Source organism: Budorcas taxicolor, chromosome 5, assembly GCF_023091745.1.
Source record: "Budorcas taxicolor isolate Tak-1 chromosome 5, Takin1.1, whole genome shotgun sequence".
NCBI classification, from domain to species: Eukaryota; Metazoa; Chordata; class Mammalia; order Artiodactyla; family Bovidae; genus Budorcas; species Budorcas taxicolor.
This window is the reverse complement of record NC_068914.1, coordinates 3,085,783-3,109,242: the sequence shown is the minus strand read 5'-3', so window position 1 is coordinate 3,109,242 and position 23,460 is coordinate 3,085,783. Positions and strand designations below refer to the sequence as shown.

General features: G+C 49.4%; 1 protein-coding gene across 1 annotated transcript in view; it reads right to left on the bottom strand.

Moving 5' to 3' along the window:
• Window positions 1-16,005, bottom strand: part of ARHGAP22 (Rho GTPase activating protein 22) — a 145,575-nt gene extending 129,570 nt beyond the window's left edge. Inside the window, exon 1 of the mRNA XM_052639322.1 lies at window positions 15,734-16,005. Coding sequence (XP_052495282.1) covers window positions 15,734-15,767 — 34 coding nt within the window. The 5' untranslated portion in view covers window positions 15,768-16,005. The remainder of the gene's footprint in view (window positions 1-15,733) is intronic.
• Between the last annotated feature and the right edge of the window lie 7,455 nt (window positions 16,006-23,460).

Genomic DNA, 23,460 nt, shown 5'->3' with positions numbered 1-23,460 from the left:
ATCTTTCCATGTGTTCAATGACTCACTCGTCAATTCAGCAACGAATATTTATACAGTATCTACTGTGCGCCAGTCGCTGTTATAGGGATTGAGAAACAAGCGCTGAGATAAGAAGCATAACCATCTGGGTCCCGCTGGAGCTCACCTTCTAGCAGGGTTCCTGTCATCAGGCCCCAAGGGAGCTGGCCCCGGCAGCCTCCCTCCCTGGATTCTGCATGGCACCCCTCCTCTGGAGGCATCACCATTGCCCAGAAGCCCCCACCCCACCAGGCAAACTCCCTCGCTGCTTCCCTGAGATCCTCTTGGTGGCTGGGCCTGGCCAGCAGGACCTCAGCTGCACTTGCCTGCTGTGACTGGTTGATGGCTCCCTGGCAGGACAAAGGGGCTGCCCTCCTACCTCAGAGCCTCTTCTGCCCTGCACATACCACTGGGCAGCACTCTGCCAGAGTTGGTACTGCCTTCCACGGTGACCGAGTTCTTGCCCCTCCCATACCTCCCCGACTCTTGTCTCAGGCAGAGTTCCTCTTCTCTCTCTGTCTGGCGAGTAGCAAGGATATTGCTGCAGGGCTCACTAGGAAGGCCAACCTGGACTTTGGAGGAACAACTCTGAGTCCAAATGTAATCCCACTTGTAATCTTTAGACCACAGATCCTGACTTGGGATTGGAATGCATGGTCCGCACAGCCCACACCTACTGCACCGTGCCTGTGATCCTCTGTGTGTGTATCTCTCTAAGTCCTCTCATTACGCCAGTGACTGCAGCTCCCTAAGCCTAGCCGACCTCTGTCCATGCTGGACACTAACCCAGGCCTTTCTTGCATCCCTTGCCTACTCAGCCCCTGGCTTTGGCTGCACGCTACTGCTGTGCTGGGCTCAGTCGTGTCCGACTCTTTGTGACCCCATGGACTGTAGCCTGCCAGGCTCCTCTGTGCATGGAAGTTTCCAGGCAAGAAAACTGGAATGGGCTGCCATTTCTTCTTCCAGGGGATTGTCCTGACACAAGGATCAAACCTGTGTCTCCTGTAACTCCTGCGTTGGCAGGCAAACTCTTCACCTATTGAGCCACCTGGGAATGGTGATCCTCAAGATCCAACTCCACAGAGCCTTCCTTCTGATCTCTTCTAGACAGCCCTTCCCTCCCCCACCAGGACATGAGCTCCAAGGCTGGTAATGATCTGTGTGGTTGCCTTGCTGACCCTCTAGACTGAAGGGGAAGGGAGGGAAGGACATGGTGTCTCATCAAGTTCTGCACGCAGCTCTCATCACCATGCCAGGCAGGTAATGGATGTAAGACACGGTTGTCAAACATCATGAGCTACTTTGGCTTACTCTCTTTTTTTAAAACTGAAGTATAGTTGATTTACAGACTCAACTCTACTTGGCAGAAGCAGGGCTCTCGTGGAGGAGAGTAGAGGCCAGCGCTGCTCCCCTCAGCTCACCAGGGAAGTGCTTGCCACAGATGCTACTTAAGCTGCCAAGCCGGCCTGGGGTGCCCTCCAGCCACTCAATCACACAGATGCGACTTAGAAGGCCCACAGAGCAGCTTGAAAGGAAAATAATTGCTGTTATGATTTATTAATAAGCACTGTTCCTGTCTTCAGCACTTCCTTGAATCAAGCCATTCAGTTCTGTAAACATTTAAGCTGAGATTTCAAGTCAAACAGCTCTGACATTCTAAGGTTCCAGAAACAAGGGGAACTTCTGGCCCAGGAGCAGGTTCATGACCTGAGGAGGAGGAGGAGGAGGAGGAGGAGGAGGGTGCTTTCTGCCCGCCTCAGGGTCTGGCTCTTGAGCTCACAAGCACAATCATTCATTCACTGACTCATTCATCCATGCCTTCCAAGTCTGCAGAACTCCTCCAGGTAAGGCGCAGAACCCCGAGTTGCTTGCGTTCCCCCAGAGCCCCCAGGCTGGCAGGGGAAATCAGCCACAAGGGACCACCACATGGAGATGAAAGAGCCACAAACCACGTGGACAGGCCCAGGCTGCAGAGACTTAGCTGAAGGCGCACCTTTCCGCTGTAGACATCAGCAGAGCCGCCTGCAGAGGGGGCACCCGGGCTAAGCCTTGAGGGATGAGCAGTACTGGGACCCACCTGAGAAGAAGGGGGCTCCGATCTGGAAGGAACGGGTGTGGCTACCTCTTGGCTCAGATCAGCATGCATGCTGGGCTGACGCTGTCACCTATTCTCACTGACAAGTGTCTCTTGAGAGGGCTGACCACAGTTCCAGCCTCTCCTCCTTCGCCCCTCAGTCCCTGCCAACCTCTGCATTTGGAGAGTCTGTCCTCTCCTGAAACTGCTCTGACCAAATCCAACAGTCTGGTTCTGACTCTCAGCCTCCAGGACCCTTGGTGCTTAGTCCCCACTGATCACCTTCTTCCTGAAGCTCTTCCCCTTGCTCCGCAGAGCCGACTTCCCGGCACACCCTCCTGCTACCTGCCCAACCTGCTCTGACTTCAGTTCTTCTCTTCTCCCTGAAAGTCCTGCTACTGCCCGGGTTGCCCCAGATGCCCCCCATTCTGTCATGAGTCCAGGTCTTTATTTCTGCCTGGGTCCTTCTCTGGGACCCCAGGACCACCTGTTAAACCATCTGAGGGACATCTCACAGGGATGGTTCACGATCGCCTGTGCAACCCGTCCAGCCATGCACCTGCTGTCCCTGGTCCTGTAGGGCTTCCTCTCAGCCCCTTTGTTCTTCATGCAAATGCCATTTTCTCAATGAGGACTTCCTGGCCACTCTTAAGATGTATCCCCAACCCTTCCATCTCCCCTTTCCTGCTTTAATTTTTGCTTAAATTCTAGTATAGCAGTAGAAGAGGGCCAATCACAGAACAATACACAAAGTATAAGACTGTGTAAAAACGGAAGAAAAACACAACCTTTAAACAAAAGACATCACAAGGCATACTCAGTGGGCACACGCATTTATACAGAAGGAGCATGTCACACCTGTAGCAGTGACTATGGTCGTGGAGGAGAGGCTGGAACCGTAGTTCTGTAGTTTTCTGCAGGAAAGAATGTGTGCATTGCTTACATAAATTAAAATAAAAACTTTAAAAGACAGAGCTCTTGAGAGGGAGCTGAATCCCCAAAGCACAAACAGATGCCTAGCCTCTGCCTACTCGGAATTTCCAGGCTGAACAGATGATCCTTTGTGGAAGCGTGATCCTGGCTCATCTACGGACCTTCCGTGGGATCAGGTCAGACAGACCCTCTGTAGGTGAGCCCCTCCAGAGGGCCTGCTACTCCAGCCTTTGTGCTCCATCCCATTTCACATAAGAGAGAGGCTCAGAGAGCGTGTGAGTCACTCACTCCCCCAGTGTTGCCACAAGAGTACCTGGCAACAGCTGCATCTTGGAAATGGCTGAGAACACACGGAAGACGCCTGACCCAGCGGATCACGTCAGAGCTCTGCTCAAGTTCCCTTGATTCCTTCTTCCTGTTTTTATGCCCCCTTATTTCCAACAGCTTTCCCTGGGTGATTTTTCAGGGCTGCTGGCCTGTTTTGGAGACGGTCCTTGGGCTATTGGGGCCATTCTGAGCAGGCACGGAGAGAACCGGAAGTGCCCGGGAATTTACTCCCCCGCCCTCACTCCCCAGTCCTTGGCCGAAGACTTCTGGGTGTGGGAGCTTGAAAGCCCCTGCAGTCTTGTTTCCAGTTTGAAACTTCTGGGAGGCATAAGAGGCATAATTCAAAGTTCCCCAGGGGCTCAGGCTGATGCCCCCTTCCCTGGGCTTTGCAGCCCAGTTTGGCCTCCCCTCCCTGGCGCTGCTCCCCTGCCCCTCACTGGTGGCCCTTGGGAACACCTCTTCAAGAAATGACTGCAGACGACCCTCAGCCCGGGGCCTCTTGATGAGACACACAGCAGGCGCCCCTTGCTGTTCTGGGGCCTTCTGCCGAGGCTGTGGCAGACTGGCCTCAGCAGCTGCCAGGGCATCAGTGCCCTGGTTTTCCATCTGCAGCCCTGAGAGCATGGAGGAGAGCCTGAACTTGAACTAAAACACGGTTGATTTATAAAAGTCAATGGGATTTTAAAGCCGGGCTGTGCAAACAGCAAGACAGCTCTCAGAGCTGAATTGGTTTAAAGGGTGAGTATCGAGGCCGGAAGATTGATGGAGCAGAGGGAGCTGAGGTAATGGAAGGGGCGCTCCGGAGGGGGGCAGCCGAGACGGTTTCATAAAGTTAATGCAATTTGCCACCAAGGGCAAGGGGGCCTCGCGAGGTTCCCAGCTGTCCTGAGAGCCTCCAGTGATTTATTACAGGATGGTTCCTGAGTGCTCTCTACCTTTTTTTTTTTTTTTAAACCTGTTACTTAGCTTCTTTCTGGGCTCCACCTGGTCATCTGTTCTTTGCTAAGCTCCCCACCTGAGGGGTCTAGAGAACCAGCAAGGCCCTCTTAATGGGTCTCACTTTGAGGCCTGGAAGGTGAAGAACAAGGAGGAAAACTAGCCCCCCAAAGTAAGAAGTGTTAATTCTAATATAACTGTGAGGAGGTTCTAGAAAGTTTGGCTTATTTTTCCCATAACGACGACTTTGCTTTAAAAGCATCAGCATAAAAGGTCGCACTCTTAACAGTCACTTTCATTGGCCCTTCCTGGCTCTGGTTCTTGATTCAGCTGGTGCTGGTCTTCAGTGAGGGGGGCAGGAGGCAGGTGGCCCCCCAAATGCTTGACCCTCACTGCCATACAGTGGGCGCCCACAGGTTTAGCTGGGCTTGGTCTTCATCTCTCCATCCATGGAGCTTGTGGAGCCTCCTGGGTGTCCACCGTGGGTGAGCCGCTGGGTTGTGGAGATGAAAGGCACATACCTGCCCTGGCAAAAGTGAAGGGGGAACAGAGACGCCCAGATACAAGCGTCTGTTGTCTCAGCAAGTATAACGGGAGATGAGAGGGTTAAGGCAGAGGCATGGAAGTCAGGCTGGGAGGCCAGAGGTGGGATTGAGGCTGGATGAAAGAACAGAGTGAACCGTTAAGAGGGGATCGCCACCCAAAATATGCTACTTTGGCATATTGACTGTTTTGAGCTGAAGGCAACTGAGAAAGAGTGCACGGGCAGGCTCCTTCCCCTCTCCCTTTCTGCTTAGAAGCAGGGCGTACTTTCCCTTACTGAAAAAAGGTGCCTTGCCACTCCCATACCAGGAAGAGGAGAATGAGATTCTTATCGTGCAGAGGTGACTTCAGTCTGCCTAATGAACCTCTCTAAACCACCCTTACCTGCCGTACTTTTCCCAGTCACCTCCCCACAGTGTATGTCCCTGGGTTTAGCTGCCCCTTTTCTATGAAGCAGCCCCTCACACACTTCAAACAATCAATAACATTTATATGCTTTTTCTGCTGTTAATCTTTTATCATTTTAATTAGGCCTCAGGTACATAGCTTAAGAGGGTAGTACTAGTTAGTAGTTTGCCGCTCAGTCGTGTCCGACTCTTTGCAACCCCATGGACTGTAGCCCACCAGGCTCCTCCCTCCATGGGATTCTCCAGGCAAGAGTACTGGAGTGGGTTGCCATTTCCTTCTCCAGGGGATCTTCCCGACCCAGGGATCGAACCCAGGTCTCCCGCATTCCAGGCAGACACTTTAACCTCGGAGCCACCAGGGAAGCAAGTGTTTTCTCCCCTACACTATGGAAGGCTGTGGGATAAAAGGATGTGCTCAGCAGAGGGAGCAGGAAGACATGCAGGATGAGAGGGCATGGGGTTAAACCCAGGAAGTCTGGCTGCCAAGCTTTTAACATTGACTCCCTTAGACGGACCAAATTCCTGCCTTAGAACAGACCAAGCCCTAACCTCTTCGCACTAACACTAATGAAGCATCCTTGCATCAGTCCTTGAGAAAGACGAGCCTTATGGACCTCCTCTAACCTCCATCCACAGACTGGATCTCCAAGCATCACCCCATGGCAGGGTCCCTCTTCCTGCATCTCCTTTAAAGAGGCTGTTTAGCTGTCACAGCGTGGCCAAGCAGTTGGGAAGATGAGAAGACCTCCGTGAGTCAGTGAGCATCCAGGTCTTCAGCTTCACTTCCCACTCACAGCACACGCTCTGCTCTTTCCAGGTCAATGACTGGTCCCCACAAAGGCCACTTTATGCCAGATCCCTGTACCTCCGTTGCTTGCCAGCCTGATGAGTCCTGACACCCTTGAAGAACCAGTGCACCTGTTTCCTACTGTGGAAGGACTCATCTCATAGGTCCCCAAAGCAGGGTCTTGCCTGCCATCCATTATGCCACCCCCATAGAGGACACACACCCATGGCCAGACAAGTGCCTCTCTATGCTGTTTTGATTTGTAAGCTTTTATCACTACAAACAAAGCTAGTGGAGGTGATGGAATTCCAGCTGAGCTATTTCAAATCCTGAAAGATGATGCTGTGAAAGTGCTGCACTCAATATGCCAGCAAATTTGGAAAACTCAGCAGTGGCCACAGGACTAGAAAAGGTCAGTTTTCATTCCAATCCCAAAGAAAGGCAATGCCAAAGAATGCTCAAACTACCACACAATTGCACTCATCTCACACGCTAGTAAAGTAATGCTCAAAATTCTCCAAGCCAGGCTTCAGCAATATGTGAACCGTGAACTTCCAGATGTTCAAGCTGGTTTTAGAAAAGGCAGAGGCACCAGAGATCAAATTGCCAACATCCGCTGGATCATGAAAAAAGCATGAGAGTTCCAGAAAAACATCTGTTCCTGCTTTATTGACTATGCCAAAGCCTTTGACTGTGTGGATCACAATAAACTGTGGAAAATTCTGAAAGACATGGGAATACCAGACCACCTGACCTGTCTCTTGAGAAATCTGTATGCAGGTCAGGAAGCAACAGTTAGAACAGGACATGGAACAACAGACTGGTTCCAAATAGGAAAAGGAGTACATCAAGGCTGTATATTGTTGCCCTGCTTATTTAACTTCTATGCAGAGTACATCATGAGAAACCCTGGGCTGGAAAAAGCACAAGCTGGAATCAAGATTGCCAGGAGAAATATCAATAACCTCAGATATGCAGATGACACCACCCTTATGGCAGAAAGTGAAGAGGAACTAAAAAGCCTTTTGATGAAAGTGAAAGAGGAGAATGAAAAAGTTGGCTTAAAGCTCAACTTTCAGAAAACGAAGATCATGGCATCTGGTCCCATCACTTCATGGGAAATAGATGGGGAAACAGTGGAAACAGTGTCAGACTTTATTTTGGGGGGCTCCAAAATCACTGCAGATGGTGAGTGCAGCCATGAAATTAAAAGACACTTAACTCCTTGGTGACCAACCTAGATAGCATATTGAAAAGCAGAGACATTCCTTTGCTGACAAAGGTCCGTCTAGTCAAGGCTATGGTTTTTCCTGTGGTCATGCATGGATGTGAGAGTTGGACTGTGAAGAAGGCTGAGCGCCGAAGAATTGATGCTTTTGACCTGTGGTGTTGGAGAAGACTCTTGAGAGTCCCTTGGACTGCAAGGAGATCCAACCAGTCCATTCTGAAGGAAATCAGCCCTGGGATTTCTTTGGAAGGAATGATGTTGAAGCTGAAACTCCAGTACTTTGGCCACCTCATGCAAAGAGTTGACTCATTGGAAAAGACCCTGATGCTGGGAGGGATTGGGGGCAGGAGGAGAAGGGGACGACAGAGGATGAGATGGCTGGATGGCATCATGGACTCAATGGACGTGAGTCTGAGTGAACTCCGGGAGATGGTGATGGACAGGGAGGCCTGGTGTGCTGCGATTCATGGGGTTGCAAAGAGTCAGACACGACTGAGCAACTGAACTGAACTGAACTGAACTGAATGGCCAGAGAGGGTGCCTTCCTCATGCCTGATCCTCAGAATGTAGCACAGAATGTCCCACTGAATGCTTGCTGAAAGCATGAATGGACATGAAACAGGAATCTTCAGGTTCAAAGAAGATGGGCAAGATCAAATCCAAGAGACTTTGTGCCTTTAGAGACGATCTTGGCCTGGAGGAAACCTGCCAGAGGGATTTCTACTGCCCATGGCCTGTTTCCACATGATGAGAGGTTAAAGAGCACGGTTAAAGGGCCATTCCTGTTATCAGAGTAGCAGCAAGTAAAAGCAGGAAGCAGAATGTCATTTTCCTACTTTTCCTGGTTTGGCAGTGGGAGGAGAGAGGCTAACTGAGGTCGTGGAAGGGGCACAGCATTTGGAGGCTCTTTAGCCACTCGGAGTCCCAAATTTCCAGATAAAATGGGAACAAAATACAAATCCTATCCACTTCCTAAACTGTGGTGAGGAAGAAGTAAATGACACTTTGAAAGTGTGCTGCAGAGACGCACTGAGTGGATGAATGGGGGTTAGGACTGTCTCGTTGCTGCAGGCTGAGCCCTTGGGAGGCCTGTCCCCTCTATCAGACCTTGTCTGGGAGCAGCTGCCCTAGGTTTGCTGCCCCGGCTTCTGTTCAGATTAGCAAGCCATTCACCAGGAGCTGGAGATCGGTGGAGTTGATGTAATTTAGTATTGATTATAAATTTCATTTCTGCCTGCCTATGGGCCATTAGCTTAGATCAATACGCTCTCCACCCTTGGTTAAGTAATCATTGAGGCTGTTGATGATTTCAGCAGTCAGAGCAGGTCCCTGGCTGTCTTGGTTGAGGGGAGCTGAAGGCAGCCCTCCCAGCCTAGGTCTAATCCTGCTCAGGCCTGTCTTGCAAATAAATCATTCATTCCCACCTGCAAACATGAAGTTCATGGCCAAGTCTTCAGTTCTGCGGGGACAGAAGTGCTTCCTGGAGCTCCTGGAGCCAAGCATCTATAGTGCCTTAGACCCTAAGTGTCTAAAAGCGCTGGTTATATGCTCTGGGCATCTTCCATCGGGAGAACTCAGTTTTCCCATCAGCTGGTATCTGCGAGGAGAGGCAGGAGGAAAGAGAAGGAAATCCTGCCACAAGGGAATGCAGATATCTCTTGAGATCCTATATTCATTTCTTTTAGATACAAACCCAGAAATGGAATTGCTGGGTCATATGGTGGCTCTATTTTTAATTTTTTGAGGAACCACCATACTGTTTTCCATAGTGACTGCACCAGTCTACATTCAGTATACCACAGCTCCCTTTTCTTCACATTCTTGCCAATATTGTTACCTCTTGTCTTTGGATAATAGCCATTCTAACAGTTGTGAGGTGATATCTCATCGTGGTTTTTGATCTGCGTTTCCCTGATGATTAGTGCTGTGGGCATCTTTTCATGTACCCCTCGCCCATTGGTATATATTCTTTGCAAAAATGTCTATTCAGTTCTTCTTCCCATGTTTCAGTCTGTTGGCTTTTTTTTGTTGTTTTTTTTTGCTATTGAGTTGCAGGAGTTCTTTGCATGTTTTGGATATTAGCCCCCTACTGGATCTATGATTTGCAGATATTTTCTCCTATTCTGCAGGTTTCTTTTCCATTTTATGGGTTTTTGCCTTTTCTAACAAAGCTTTTAGTTTGATGCAGCCCCTTTGTTTATTTTGCTTTTGCTTCCATTGTTTTTTGTGTCTAATCTGAAAAATGATGGTCACCACTGATGGCAAAGAGATGGCCCCATACGTTTCCTTCTAGGAGTTTTATGGTTTCAAGTCTTAATGTTCAAGACTTTTGAGCTGGCTTTTGTGTATGGTGAGAGCTAAGGGTCCAGTTTCATTCTTTTGCTTGTGATGGTCCAGTTTGCCCAACACCATTTATTGAAGAGACTGTCCGTCTCGTATACTGCCCATTGTATATTGCTGGCTCCTTTGTTGTGAATTGATTGACCACACATGCATGGGTTTATTTCTGGGTTCTCTATTTTGCTCCATTGATTTATGGTCTGTTTTTGTGCCAAATAATTTCTTGATTTTTTTTCCATTTTAAATACTACCTGTTGACTTTAACTATGGAAGATGGGGATTTCATTTATTTCACTCTTCCACCCCACCACATGTGAGCACCCACTCCATCCTCCTAGCGCAGTTACAGTGTATTTTTAGTTTGATCAATGTGAAGAATTTGCACTGTTAGTACTATGTAATTGCTACTCCCAGTGGAGCTATGCAGTATACTATAATATTTCATGAACCATTTTTTGTTTTCCCTGGAGTTCATAATTGCCTTGCCTTTTAATTTGCTTAGTATTCAACTACATATCAATAATTCAACCTTAAATATTCTAACAGTTGTTTGCATCTACTTTCCATGTATTCATAGGTAGTGGGAATCTTCTTAAAAATCACACCGCATTTCATTACTCAAAGAATTTATAGCTCTCCTGGGGACATGCAGGGCCACCTGCAGTGGTGTTTGGATAGTGTGAATCTCTGCGTTGGGTTAGGGAGAGGGCATATGCCTCGGCACTGGATAGACATGAATTCCAACACTTGTTGGCAGGCTACCCACAATTCTCCTTCCACATCTGTTAAAATGGAAATAATGGTGCTTCATCATAGTATAGTCATGAGAATTAAATAAGTACAATAAAAATGCCTGGAGCACGGAAGGCACACAATAAATGTAGGTTTGTTTTCTTCAGGGAAAATCAAGAAAAATAAGGCCAGTGAAAGTACTTCATCTCACTCACAGAGCCTTTTCTCTCCACCCCCAAAGTATTGACCAGGCTCTGCACATTCATCAAGGCTTCTAAGACATTGCTACTCCTTCGAAGGAAGACGGCTCAAGCTGCTGGAGCTGTGCTCATCAGGCTAATGATTTCCTTTAAAAGAAGGAGCCTCCTTAATAGCAACATCAATTTTATTTTTAAATATTTTAAACAAAGGCAGAAACTCTAAAAGGAAATATTGATAGACTGATGACATGATAATTAAAAACATGCATACATGTTTTTAAAAAAAGATCCTGATATAAAAATTAACGGCAAGCAACAAATTGGGAAAATATTTGCAACATACAAATCAATCAAAGGAGGGCTGATTTTCCTAAGGACCTGGACCTGTTAGGTCCAGAGACAGTGCTTCAGCCTCCTAGGCTAATGCTTTCTCTGCTATTAATTCACTCACTCACTCATCTACCCATACATTCATTTATTCACCATGTATGTATTGAGTACCTACCAGACGCCTGGCCTTGGTGTATAATAATATCTAAACACAGAAATGGGCCCTGCTCTCCTGGAGTGCAGTCTAGTGGGGTGACAGTTATTCACCAAATAGTCACACTGATGAGTGTGCAACGATAGCTCAAGGCAAGTGCTACAAAGGAAAGGAGAGCCCAGAGCAGAGGGCCCGGTTCAGACTGGGGTTGCAGGAGCACTTGGCTGGCGACCCTCGAGGGGAGAACTGGAGCGAGAACAGGAGCTAAGAACTGTGTGTGTGTGGGTGGGTGGGGGGGGGTGGGGGTGGGACAGAGAGAGACAGACAGACAGAGAGAAGGAGGCGTTCCAGCTGGGGAAACAGGGTGTGCTCTGGCCCTGTGGTAGGAGGCCCATGGAACACATTGGGGAATGGGATTCTTCCCAGTGTGGCTGGAGCTTGGAGAGGGGGAGGAGGCTGGAGGTTAGGCCAGTGGCTAGACTGTAAGAGAGGTCTTCCTGTAAGCTGGGGCTGGAGGAGGAGGCTGGTGGTGGGTACACTGTGGATTTAAGTTTGGAAAGATGGCTCTGGCTTTGGAGTGGAGAATGGATGGGAGTGGGTGGGGGTGAGGCAGAGTATTGCTGCCACAGGTTAGAAATGATGACGGCTGGGAGAGGACAATAACAGGAGGCTGAGGGAGACAGGCAGAGCCAAGAGCTCTCTGGGAGGCAGGTGACACGGCTGCCTCCCATACCTTATCCTTGTGAAACAGGGCGAGACCAAATCAGTGGATCTTTATTTGGGGCAGTGCTAATGGGCACAGAAAAATCTTTGAAGAAGCAGGCCCCGTGTCAGTGGGATTTCAGGAAAGGGAGCAATCCCAGGGAGCTGGGGCAGCATCAGGGGCAAGGATTATGCGGCTTGTTCCGACCACCTCCTAGGGGCTCTGTGAGTGGGGGTGCACAGAGGGCACAGCACTCCCAGAGTCTGGTGGTGGGCATGAGGCTACAGCCTGGGGCTCCGCTGCCTTCCCTCACCCTGGAAAACTCACAGGGAGAGGGTGCCTATCTTGCATTTCTGTTATCTATCTTAAAAGAAATAAAAGGCAATTTTTACAGTGTCACAGAACATATGCGTTTGTGACTTGCTCCACTGTATCTGTGATAAATTCATGGATTTTTAGTGAGTTTATCCTGTTTTTCTTCTAGGAAATCTGGCAGGGGTGGGGTGACTGTCTCTCCCATTCCCACTCTGGAAACATGGCAACAAATCTCAGTGGAGTCAGAGCTTGCCAGGCATGGCATCAGGAAAGGCTCCCCGAACAGGACCCTAGGAGATAGGCAGGAGCTAAGTGAGGTAGGGCCAACCGCACCTGGGTCCGAATGGCCTCGTCTGGCTTCCACAGGCCATGATAAGCTAGGGTGAGTCTGAGCTGGTCCTAAGCAGGCCATGGCAAGCTAGAATCATGGTATTGATGGCCTATGTGAGCTGGTACCAACCGATCTGGACCACTTTCCTGAATCAGTCTGAATTATATGATGTACTTAAAAGCAAGCACACTGTTTGAATTTACAGGCTCTTTTTGAGACATTTCCTGCTGGTTTGGATGTCTCCCTACTTTTTAAAATTATCACTGTCCTCTTCTGTGTGTGTGAACAACACCTGCCTCACCTGCCTCTAACTACTTCTTGGAAATAGAACTCCAATTATTGAACAAACTTAGTTTTATATGTGGGTAAGTACCAGGTGGTACTAGTGGTAAAGAACCCGCCTGCCAACGCAGGAGACATAAGAGACCCAGGTTCAATCCTTGGGTCGGGAAGATCCCCTGGAGGAGGGCATGGCAACCTACCCCAGTGTTTTTGCCTGGAGAATCCCATGGACAGAGGAGCCTGGTGGGCTACAGTCCATAGGGTTGCAAAGAGCTGGACACAACTGAAGCAACTTAGCAAGCAGCAAAGTGAGAGTAGGATTTTTCCTGGGAGGTTCTCAATCCTGACAGCTCCTCCTCCCTGGGATAGAGACACAAGGACATTTTAGGGTGATGGCGCTCTCTGCAGCAGTATCAGAGCTGGCCTGGATGGGGACCTACCAGGAAGTTAACAGCTAATATAACCTGGGGGAAGGTTTCCTGGGAAGCCCCTATTGCAGAGCAGCCAAGGCTTCTGAGCCCAGTTGACCTGGGCTGGTTTTCATAACTATTCTAGAAAGTGACCCCAGATCGTTTCCATCAACTCTTTGTAACCAGGTAGTGGTGCAATCTGGAAGCGTGTCTGGCATATGTATCGCCTGGAGCAGCCTGGACAAGGCAGTGTGTGGCTCTCAGGGGCTGTGATTTGTATCCTATAGGCTGGCAGGGTTTATGACATGAAGCCTGCCCAACTCCTAAAAGATGCCAAGGGGGATGAATTTTGAGGGAAGTTCTTCCTTATGCCAGAGCCCAATTTCTTAGAAGCATGCATATACAATTTTGGTCTGTATTCCACCAGAAATGTCCCTGCGTGCTCTGACTCTTCACCTGGTCTCCAGCCCCAGCCTGTTGACCCTGTGCACAGCCCTCCCCCCCCCCCCCACCAGCACTGGCACTGCCAATCCCTGCCTGCAATGTGGCTTCCTCCCTCCACCATCCTTGCCTAGGTAGCCCCACCATTCTTCAGCTCACAGCGCAGGCACCACTTGGTTCCTCTGAAAGCTTCATTTGTAGTATATGCTCTTATGCCCTTAGAACGCTCCTTGTCATGGTTTATGATCATCTGTTTCTATGGGGAGTGAGTGAAAGTCGCTCAGTCGTGTCTGACTCTTTGTGATCCCATGGACTATACAATCCATGGAATTCTCCAGACCAGAATACTGGAGCTGTTCCCTTCTCCATGGGATCCTTCCAACCCAGGGTTTGGACCCAGGTCTCCCACATTGCAGGTGGATTCTTTACCAGGTGAGCCACCAGGGAAGCTGATTTTTATGGGTGAGCGGTTATCTTATACATATCTGATATATAGCACCATAAACTCTATCTTTTACAATACACTACAAGATAATATCATCTGGTATCTCAGCCTGAGAATTCTTTGTTGTGGGAACTGTCCTCTGCATTGCAGGATGCTCAGCAGCATCCCTGGCCTATATCTACTAGATGCCAGTAGCATCCCGTAGTTGGAACAACCAAAATGTCTCCAGACATCAACAAATGTCCCCCAGAGGGCAAAAGAGCCCCTGGTTGAGAACCACTGACCCAGAACAAATGTTTCTAGGAAGACAGATGTCAAAGGCAGGCTTCCTGAGAGCTGTTTGCAAAACACTGGTTTTTTTCTAAACCAGCCCCATCCAACAGAAACATAATGTCAGCCACATATGTAATTATAGATGTTCTAGGAACAGCATGAAAAGCAAGAGAAAAAACAGGTGGACTGAATTCCAATCAATATTTTATTTAACCCAATATATCCAAAGTATTATCACTTCATCAGGTGATCAATGTAAAATAATCATTGAGATAGTTTACATTATTTTTCCCCCAAGTCATCAAAATCTGCATATTTTTCTCACTTTGGATTAATCGCATGTCAAATGCGCAGTAGCCATGTGTGGCCAGCATGCCAGGAATGGGAGAGGAGGCCCAAGCTCCTTAGGGGGCCTGGCCTGGCCCACCTGTTGCACTGTTACCGGGCTGTACCCCTACCCCTGAGCAGAGCCATGCACAGCCCTCCTTTGCCCACTGGGGCCCACAGGTGACAGCCCATTCCAAGCATCCCATGGAGGGATCCTGATGGCTCTAACTATGCTCTAGAGGGCCAGCCTGCCCAGGAAAGTCATCCAAATGCCTGCAGTGTGCTAATGTGAGCTCAGGAGAGCCCAGAGGATCCCTGCCTCCAATATGCAAACACTGGGTGAGGCAAGTACTGGTTCCAAGTTCCCTGGGCAGAAGCTCCACCCACTTCCAAGCCACTCTCCTCATGTTCCTTACTCACGAGGAAGGCTCAGCCCTCCACAAACGCGGGCCACATGAAAAGACACATTCTATTTTTCTTAAAACACAGATGCTGTCATCTAAAATAACACTTGCACTGGCCAAGAAGTTGCTGTCCAGGCAGATGCTATTCTGAGCCCCAAGACCTGTCCTGAGGCCCCAGGCCATTCTGCAGGGCCGCAAGCTGGCTGGGGTGCTAGCCCAGTGCTGTGGATGACCCCTGCAAGGCTCACCTGCATCCCTTACTTATCTCTGGATCCGCTCCCCCAACACCAGCAACTCCAGGCCCTGCTGCTTTCTGGGAGTTCTCCCGGACAGAGCCCCTGCCTGCCTGAGGAGTTGCTTTCTGCAGCCCAGCTGTGGTGGGACCTGGCTGTCTGGAGAAGTCAGGGCATCGCCTTTCCTAGTGACATCTACTTTTGCCTTGGCACCTAGGGTAGATCTTGAGCATTCAGCGTTTCCCTTCTAGTAATAAATAATGAAGTTTTTCCAAAGTTGTCACCTCATCACTTTGAGCAACCAGGGACTCTATAAAACGTGGAATGTGGGCTGAAACCTGCACACCCACCGGGGCACTAAATTGGCCATCTCCCTCTGACAGTATCAGGTCTGACCCCCACAGACCCCAGGAGCCTCCCTATTAGGGGCTGTCTGTCACCAAGATGCCTCCAGAACGCCCGCCCCATGTGACCGCAGCATGCAGCCAGCCGAGTATCCGCACCCATCTGCCAACAGACTCAGCACACTGCCCAGATCGGCCGCAGGAAGTCGGACTTACCCCTCCTGGCTTGCCTGATCTTTGGGCTCAGCATCTTCCTGCCACCACTTGGACGGGATTGCTGGGCTGATCATGCTGTCATCCACTCCCCTTTTCTCTTCCTCTCGCCCAGTTGCCCACCATGCCCCGCTCCGGCCCCCATGGCCGCTGGCGTCACCAGCGAGGCTCCCTCAGCTGCCTCTCCCGGCTCCGGACCGACGGCTTGCCTTGGACAACGTAAACCTCAATGCATTATTTATCCATCTTATAATTAATTCCCATCCATGCAAACCATTAAGAGGCTCAGTAACCGTTTCTGATCAATCACTGGGCCCGGGCGGGGTGGCCTGGCTGTCCCTCCGCCTGGCTAGGGAGCACGCGGCACTGCCCATCCGCGAGCGGAGCGGGCGCGCGGTCCGGGCGGAGGCGCGGGGAGGGCGGGGCGGGAGGAGCCAGGCGGAGCGCGCGGTCCCAGCTGGACCGACGGCCCCAGAGGGCGGGCGGGCTCCGTCCGGGATCGGATCCGCCCTCTGCGTGGGGAGGGCTCGTCGAAGTGCGCGCCGCCGGCTAGAGATTCCAAGAGGCCGCAGGAAATGCACGGACTCTGGCCGCCCTGGGTCCCCGGTCTGCACGCACTGAGAAGGCCGGGGGTGGGGGAGCGGTCTGTCTTTGGGGACCTGCTCTGCCCATGCTTCCTGCCAAGAGGGACTAGGAGGCTGTCTATGAGGTCACAGTTCCAGCTGTGAAAAGACAGGTGTGTCTTCGAAAGAGGCACAGCCTTGGCATATTCAGAGTCCCAGGGGACTCACCCAGCAAAGCCGGTTAGAGATGTAAACTTCTTTTCCTACTTAAATAGGGTGAAAGGAGTAAGAATCCTGTGAAACACTTAGGTTAGGGCCCACATAGAGTAAGTAATTAGTGCTCAGTCTCTGCAGTCACCTCTGACTCTTTGCGACCTCATGGACTGCAGCCTGCCAGGCTCCTCTGTCCACGGGATTCTTCAGGCAAGAAGACTGGAGTGGGTCGCCATTTCCTTCTCCAGGGGATATTCCGGATCTTGCTAAAGACTGTTCACTGAGCAGTGAATCTCTGCCAACTGCCCTGTCTCAGTTTAATACTAGCAGAGTTCTAAACAGTGTGAAGTGGGGCTTTGGGAAGGTTCAGGCTCAAGATCCTAAAACTTGCCCAAGAAATGCAAACACAGTAATTGTTGTCATTTAGTAGGCACCTACTATGTGTCCTTGAGGTTGGAGCTTTATATTCTGTATTTGTTTCAATTCTCACAGTCCCTGAGGCAGGGAAGCCTTTGTCACAGTTCTTCAGTTGGAGCAAATAAGGCATGGAAATGTTATGTATCTTGCCCAGAGTCACACAGTCTTGTCAGGGCTGGGCCTGAACTGACCCTGTCTCTATAGCTCCTGCCTTTCTATGGTGCCAATCTAAGTACCCTGATTCCAATCATTTCTCGTGAACGCTCCTGGCTTGAGAGCCCTCAGTGAATTTGCTGGATGGTAAGGACCAACCTTTGTGCCCCTGAAACCCCCCAGGAGCCCTGTCAGGCACTTGGGCTGGGTTCTCTGGGCCTGGGCACTGTGTGATATCCTCTTGGTAGGTAGATGGTGAGGGCTTTGAACAGGTCCCCTCTGCTTTGATGGGCCGTGCTCCTACCCTAATCCTCACAGTGCCCCTATATCCACTGATCCCCAAACAGTGGACCGAGCAGCTGGAAGGGAAGGGGATCCCGAGGCTGGGGGGTCCACTGGGGGCCCACTGCAGTCATCCATGCGGGAGAGGACAGGATATGGACTGTGGAGAGGAGGGAAGGATGGGAGAGGTTAAGGACTCACCAGGATGTGGCGAGTCAAGTCCCCAGGGTGAAGGAGAGGGAGTATCCCCAGAGACGGGGCTGTCTTACTCAGCATCTAGTCACATACTCTGACCCTCAGATGCTCCTCAGAAGGGATGAATAAGCACACGTAAGCTTGCTGTGATATCCAAGGCCGTTTATGGTACTGGCCAGTACTTCCTCTGTGGCCGCTCCTGTAACGCCGCACACGACCATCTGATGCACCATCCCTGCTCCTGCGTGCCCCCACTTCCTGTTCTCTGGCGTGTGTTTCCGGTCACACAAGTCTGATCATTCTAAGCAAGTCTCCCAAACTGTCTTGATTCTACCTCCAGAAGGGGCGCCAACACGCACTTCCTCACGGCTCGTATCTGTGTGCCACAGACTGCCCAGTGCCCCTCCTGTGCAATAAGCCCTGAGCCTCAGGTAGGACTCAGGCCAGGAACCTCATGAGGAATGCTGGCTTGACGGGCAGATCTGAGAAACACCACTGAACGCCAGACTTGCCCTCCTGTTTCTTTGGGGCAGGAAAGGGTCAAATCAGGGTGGGACAGAGGCCATCCAGCAGGAGAGGGAAGGATACAGGGCTGGAACGTCTCAGGTTGACATCAGTGTCACAGAAGGAGGTCCCGTGGCCAGTGACAACGTCTTGAGCAATCACAAAAGCCTGTGAGTAATGCAGCCTGGACCACTTCCTCCAAACCAGAGGCAGGAAAAATGCCCCAAAGGCTTAGTTTGGGTCCACTCACACTTGTTTTGGTTACGAAACTACTCCCAGGCAGTTTTTCTGTGCAGCTCTTTCCCTGGATGATATTTAGCTGCTGAGCTTACCCGCCTGCTTTTCTGGGGATCTGTGTTGTAATTGGGCAAAAGCACAGAGGCTCTAAGCTCAAGTCCAGAAGCAAAGCTGGGAAAAGGGCAGAGCTAATCTGAACTCTGCGCCAGAGAATGATGGTGGCGGGGGAGCGGGACGGGGGCTAGGCAGCTCCGTCCTCTCTGTCCTCAGACTGCACTCCTTTGGATGAAGGGATCCATGTGTTCCAGCTGGAAGGGACCTTAGCACCCTCTCCTTCCTGAAGTTTACAAACTTTACACCGCAGGACCCTGGGAGCCCTCCAGTTCCCTCTGAGACCACTGGGAGAAGGGGTGAGGTGAGGACAAGAGCAGGGCCTCCTGAGTAAGTTTTTATCTGAAGGGACCGCTCCACTCCTCTTACACAGGCAGTAAGCTGAGGCCAAGGAGAAATACAGGCCTCAGTTAGGAGGAGAGGCAGAGAGACTGCCCCCTTACCCACGTCCTTACAGCGCTGTACCTCCCGGCAGTGGTCCTTGCGTCTTCCTTTGCTGGTTCCCTGTCCTGCATCATTTCTGCGTTTTCTAAGGGGCTCCTCTGGGTCAGGCACCTCTGGGCACTGCAAGGCGAGTGGAAAGGACTGGGAGGGCAGAACTGTCCAGAAGGCTTCGGCAGAAATGCACACCTTTTGGTGGGACGATCACCCAGCAACATCATTGGCCCGGAGCCAGGAGAGCTCCAAGTCACTGGTTCTCAGCCTTAGCTGTGTATCGGGGCTTTCTGAAAACTAGTTTCCGTGTTTCACCCCATCAGTTCCGGTTTAACTCATCTGGCGTGGACACTCATCTTTGGGAAGTGTAAAAGCTCCTCTGATGATTTAATGTGTGGCCAGGGTTGAGAACCACCGCGTTATTAGATAATTGCATATCCATGAGCCCAAAGCCTCCAGAAACAGTCTTTGCCTGCTCGCGCCGCAGGGAGGCTTCTTCTGAGGGAAGGGCACATTCGTTAACCACTCTCTCAGTTAGAAAGTGGCAACGGGCCTCTGTCTCAAGGCCTAACGTGAGACAGCCCCATTCCACGCAGAGCTACAGTCACCGTTATGTAAGCTGTACACTGCGCAAGAGTGTCAACAGAAGGGGGAGCAGGCCTGGGTTTGGGCTCTGCTGGCAAAGTTGCGTGTTCTGGCATGGTGACAAGGGCAAGCCTTTCTCTAATCTATACCAAGACGCCACATAGATAGGAGAGCCCTGAGTCTGAGAGGCCTGCTCGGTGCTCACCGGATGCAGTATCCCCAGACTCCCAGTTGAGGGCACGCTCAGTCTCTGCCGCCAGGCGGCTGAAGCTCTGTCTCCCTAGCACACCACATCTGTCCATCTCAGTGATATGCTGGACCAGCCAGCGGGTCCCAACAGCCCGGAGAGCCGATATTTTTAGGAATTTTGTAATTTTAACACAGACATCATTAGAAATTGTATTATAAATTAAAGTTACAATTAAATAAACTATTTCAAACACAAAGGTAATACCTACTCAACAGACATGACTTTCTAACTGCTGACAACATTTCCCTACTGTTGAACAACTCCCCTTCTTAGGATTATTTCTCCCTATCCTATCTGTATGATGAAGAGACTATCGTGATGGCTGATTTTTATGTCGTCTTGACTGGGCCACATATTATTGGCCCAGTCGTCTTGACTGTCACATATTATTCTGGGTGTGTCTATGAGGTGTTTCTGGACAAAACTAACATTTGAATCTGTAGATGAAATAAAGCAAATTGCCCTTTTGGAGGTGGCTGGACTCATCCAGTCAGTTGGGGGCTCAAGAAGAAAAGAAAGGCTGACTCTCCCATGAGTAGAAGGGAAATCTTCTGGCCTGAAGACCTCGAGCTGCGACACTGGTATTTTCCTGCCTTCGAACTAGAACTACCTCGGGTCTCCTGTGTCTCCAGCTTGCCAACAACAGATCTTGGAACTCAGCCTCCATAATTGTGTGGGCCAATTCCTCGTTACAAATCTCTTGATATATACAGACAGTCCCTGACTTACGATGGTTCAACTTAAACGATTTTTAGATTTTGTGATAGTGTGAAAGCAATATGCTTTCAGTAGAAAACTGTACTTCAGATTTCTGAATTTCATCTTTTCCTGGGCTAACCACACACCAGATGGTACTCTCTCATGATGATGCTGGGCAGTGGACCTGCAGCTCCCAGTCGGCCAGGTGATCATGGCCAGGAACTTGGAATAGATACACTTCCAGGCATTCTAGACCCATATAACCATTCTGTTTTTTCACTTTCAGTACAGTATTCAATAAATTACATGAGCTATGCAACTATTTATTCTGAAACAGAATTTGTATTAGATGATTTTTGCCCAACTGTAGGCTAATCTAAATGTTCTGGGCATGTATAAGATAGGCTAGGCTTAGCCATGATATTTGGTGGGTTAGGTGTATTGAATGCATTTTTTTACTTAACGATGGGTTTACTGGGACATAACGCCATTGTAAGTTGAGGAAGGCCACTGTATATACATCTAATCAAGCACGTCATATGTCCTTGAGGTATGTATGTATTACGCATATGGTTCTGTTTCTCTGAAGAATTCTAATTCAACTGTGTACTGAGCTGCTGCTACACATCTCTTCCCAACTCCCTGTTCACCGATCATGACGGTATGCCAGTAGTTAGAAGCTAATGGTGGTGAGAGTATTTACGCCAAGAAAATCAGCAAATGCTACATATTGTTCTAAAGAAGACATCCGGAACACCTGCTAGAAACTCGAGACACATGCCAGACCCTTACCCTCTTATGGTCCATGACAGCCTGTTTCTCAGGGATAAATATTTCTTTCCCAGTGTCAGAACATAGCCTCATGGCCTTTGCCGTTATAAGCTCCTGTTTTTGCCCTTCCCTGAAATACTCTTTGGAATATGTGTTGCTCAAACTGCAACTCATAAGATCTCCAAATAAAGTTCTTTGTTCTTTGCAGCCTCAATATTGATTACTGTTTGACAAAATCAGGGCTTACATTTCTTTTCCTTCTGGAGAGCCAGTTGTTAGACATTTGACGACTGAAGCGACTTAGCAGCAGCAGCAGCAGCAGCAGCAGTACAGCTCTGATCATTCTCTACCAAGTTTGCTCTGAATGCCCCAGTCACTGTCGACTCCCCACTGTGGGCAGAGGGTGCTTTCTCTTCACCCAAACTGTTCTCCCCTTTGTCCTGGGCACACCCAGGTGCTCCAGATTTCCCAGCTGTCTTGCAGTTCGGTGTGGCTGGGCGCCAGTCATTGCTCACGGGCAGATGAACTGTGGCCAGTTAGATGTCTGGCCCACAAAACTCCTCCCCTCAACACTCCTCCAAGTGTGTCTCCCTTTTCTGGGACCAGCTTGGAAGCTCCATGTAAAAGAGGGCAGAGCCCCATAGTCTGGGTCCCTAAGTGACTGAGTGAGCCCGGTCCCCACTGTCACCAGAACCATCTCAGACATCTCAGAAGAGCCATCGCTTAGTCAGTCCTCTTCATTACTACACCTGCCCGTCCCACCAAATAAACACTCTGCCTGTCTTTCTTCACCGCCTAGATTTTGATGCATCCTTTTGGACCCTGTTTCAATATCACCTGCCTATCAGAGCCTCATGCCTAGAGTTCTGAACCTCTTATATCTCCCTTATCACCCCCACTGAGGCCATATGAACCTTCTAAAAGTTCTCTTGTGAGACCCCATTAAGCCCTTACCCATAATTTACATATATAAAATTTAAATTCTCATATTTATTACCCATAAAATTGCCAACATCTGCTGGATCATAAAAAAAGCAAGAGAATTCCAGAAAAACATCTATTTCTGCTTCATTGACTACACTAAAGCCTTTGACTATGTGGATCACAACAAACTGTGGAAAATTCTTAAAGAGTTGGGAATACCAGGCCACCTTACCTGCCTCCTGAGAAACCTGTATGCAGGTCACGAAGCAACAGTTAGAACCTGACATGGAACAACAGACTGGTTCCAAATTGGGAAAGGAGTACATCAAGGGTGTATATATATTGTCACCCTAGTTATTTAACTTATATGCAGAGTACATCATGAGAAATGCTGGAATCAATCAATTTACAAGCTGGAATCAAGATTGCTGGGGGAAATATCAATAACCTCAGAAATGCAGATGACACCACCCTTAAGGCAGAAAACGAAGAGAAAGTAAAGAGCCTCTTGATGGAGGTGAAAGAGGAGAGTGAAAAAGCTGGCTTAAAACTCAACATTTAAAAAAAGAAGATCATGGTATCCAGTACCATCACTTCATGGCAAATAGATGCGGAAACAGTGGAAACAGTGACAGACTTTGCTTTCTTGGATTCCAAAATCACTGCAGATGGTGACTGCAGCCATGAAATTAAAAGATGCTTGCTCCTTGGAAGAAAAGCTATGACAAACCTAGACAGCTAATTAAAAAGCAGAGACATTACTTTGCCGACAAAGGTCCGTCTAGTCAAAGCTATGGTTTTTCCAGTAGTCATGTATGGAGGTTAAGAGTTAGACCACAAAAAAGGCTGAGCACTGAAGAATTGCTGCTTTTGAACTGTGGTGTTGGAGAAGACTCTTGAGAGTCCCTAGAACTGCAAGGAGATCCAACCAGTCAGTCCTAAAGGAGATCAGTCCTGAGTGTTCATTGGAAGGACTGCTGTTGAAACTGAAACTCTAATATTTTGGCCACCTGATGTGAAGAGCTGACTCATTTGAAAAGACCCTGATGCTGGGAAAGATTGAGGGCAGGAGGAGAAGGGGATGACAGAGATTGAGATGGTTGGACCATGGCATCACCAACTCGATGGACACGAGTTTGAGCAAGCTCCAGGAGTTGGTGGTGGACAGGAAAGCCTGGCGTGTTGCAGTCCATGGGGTTGCCAGGGGTCAGACACGACTGAGCAACTGAACAACAATGACCCATAATTTAAAAATTAACCCATAATTTAAATATTATAGTCTAGAATTTAAGTGTAAACTAGAAATAAAGCTTGTAGTACGTGGTCTTTGAGATATTCTTTGTAGATTCTTTTTCCTAGATTTTTTAATCACAAAATCGTGAGGGATTCAT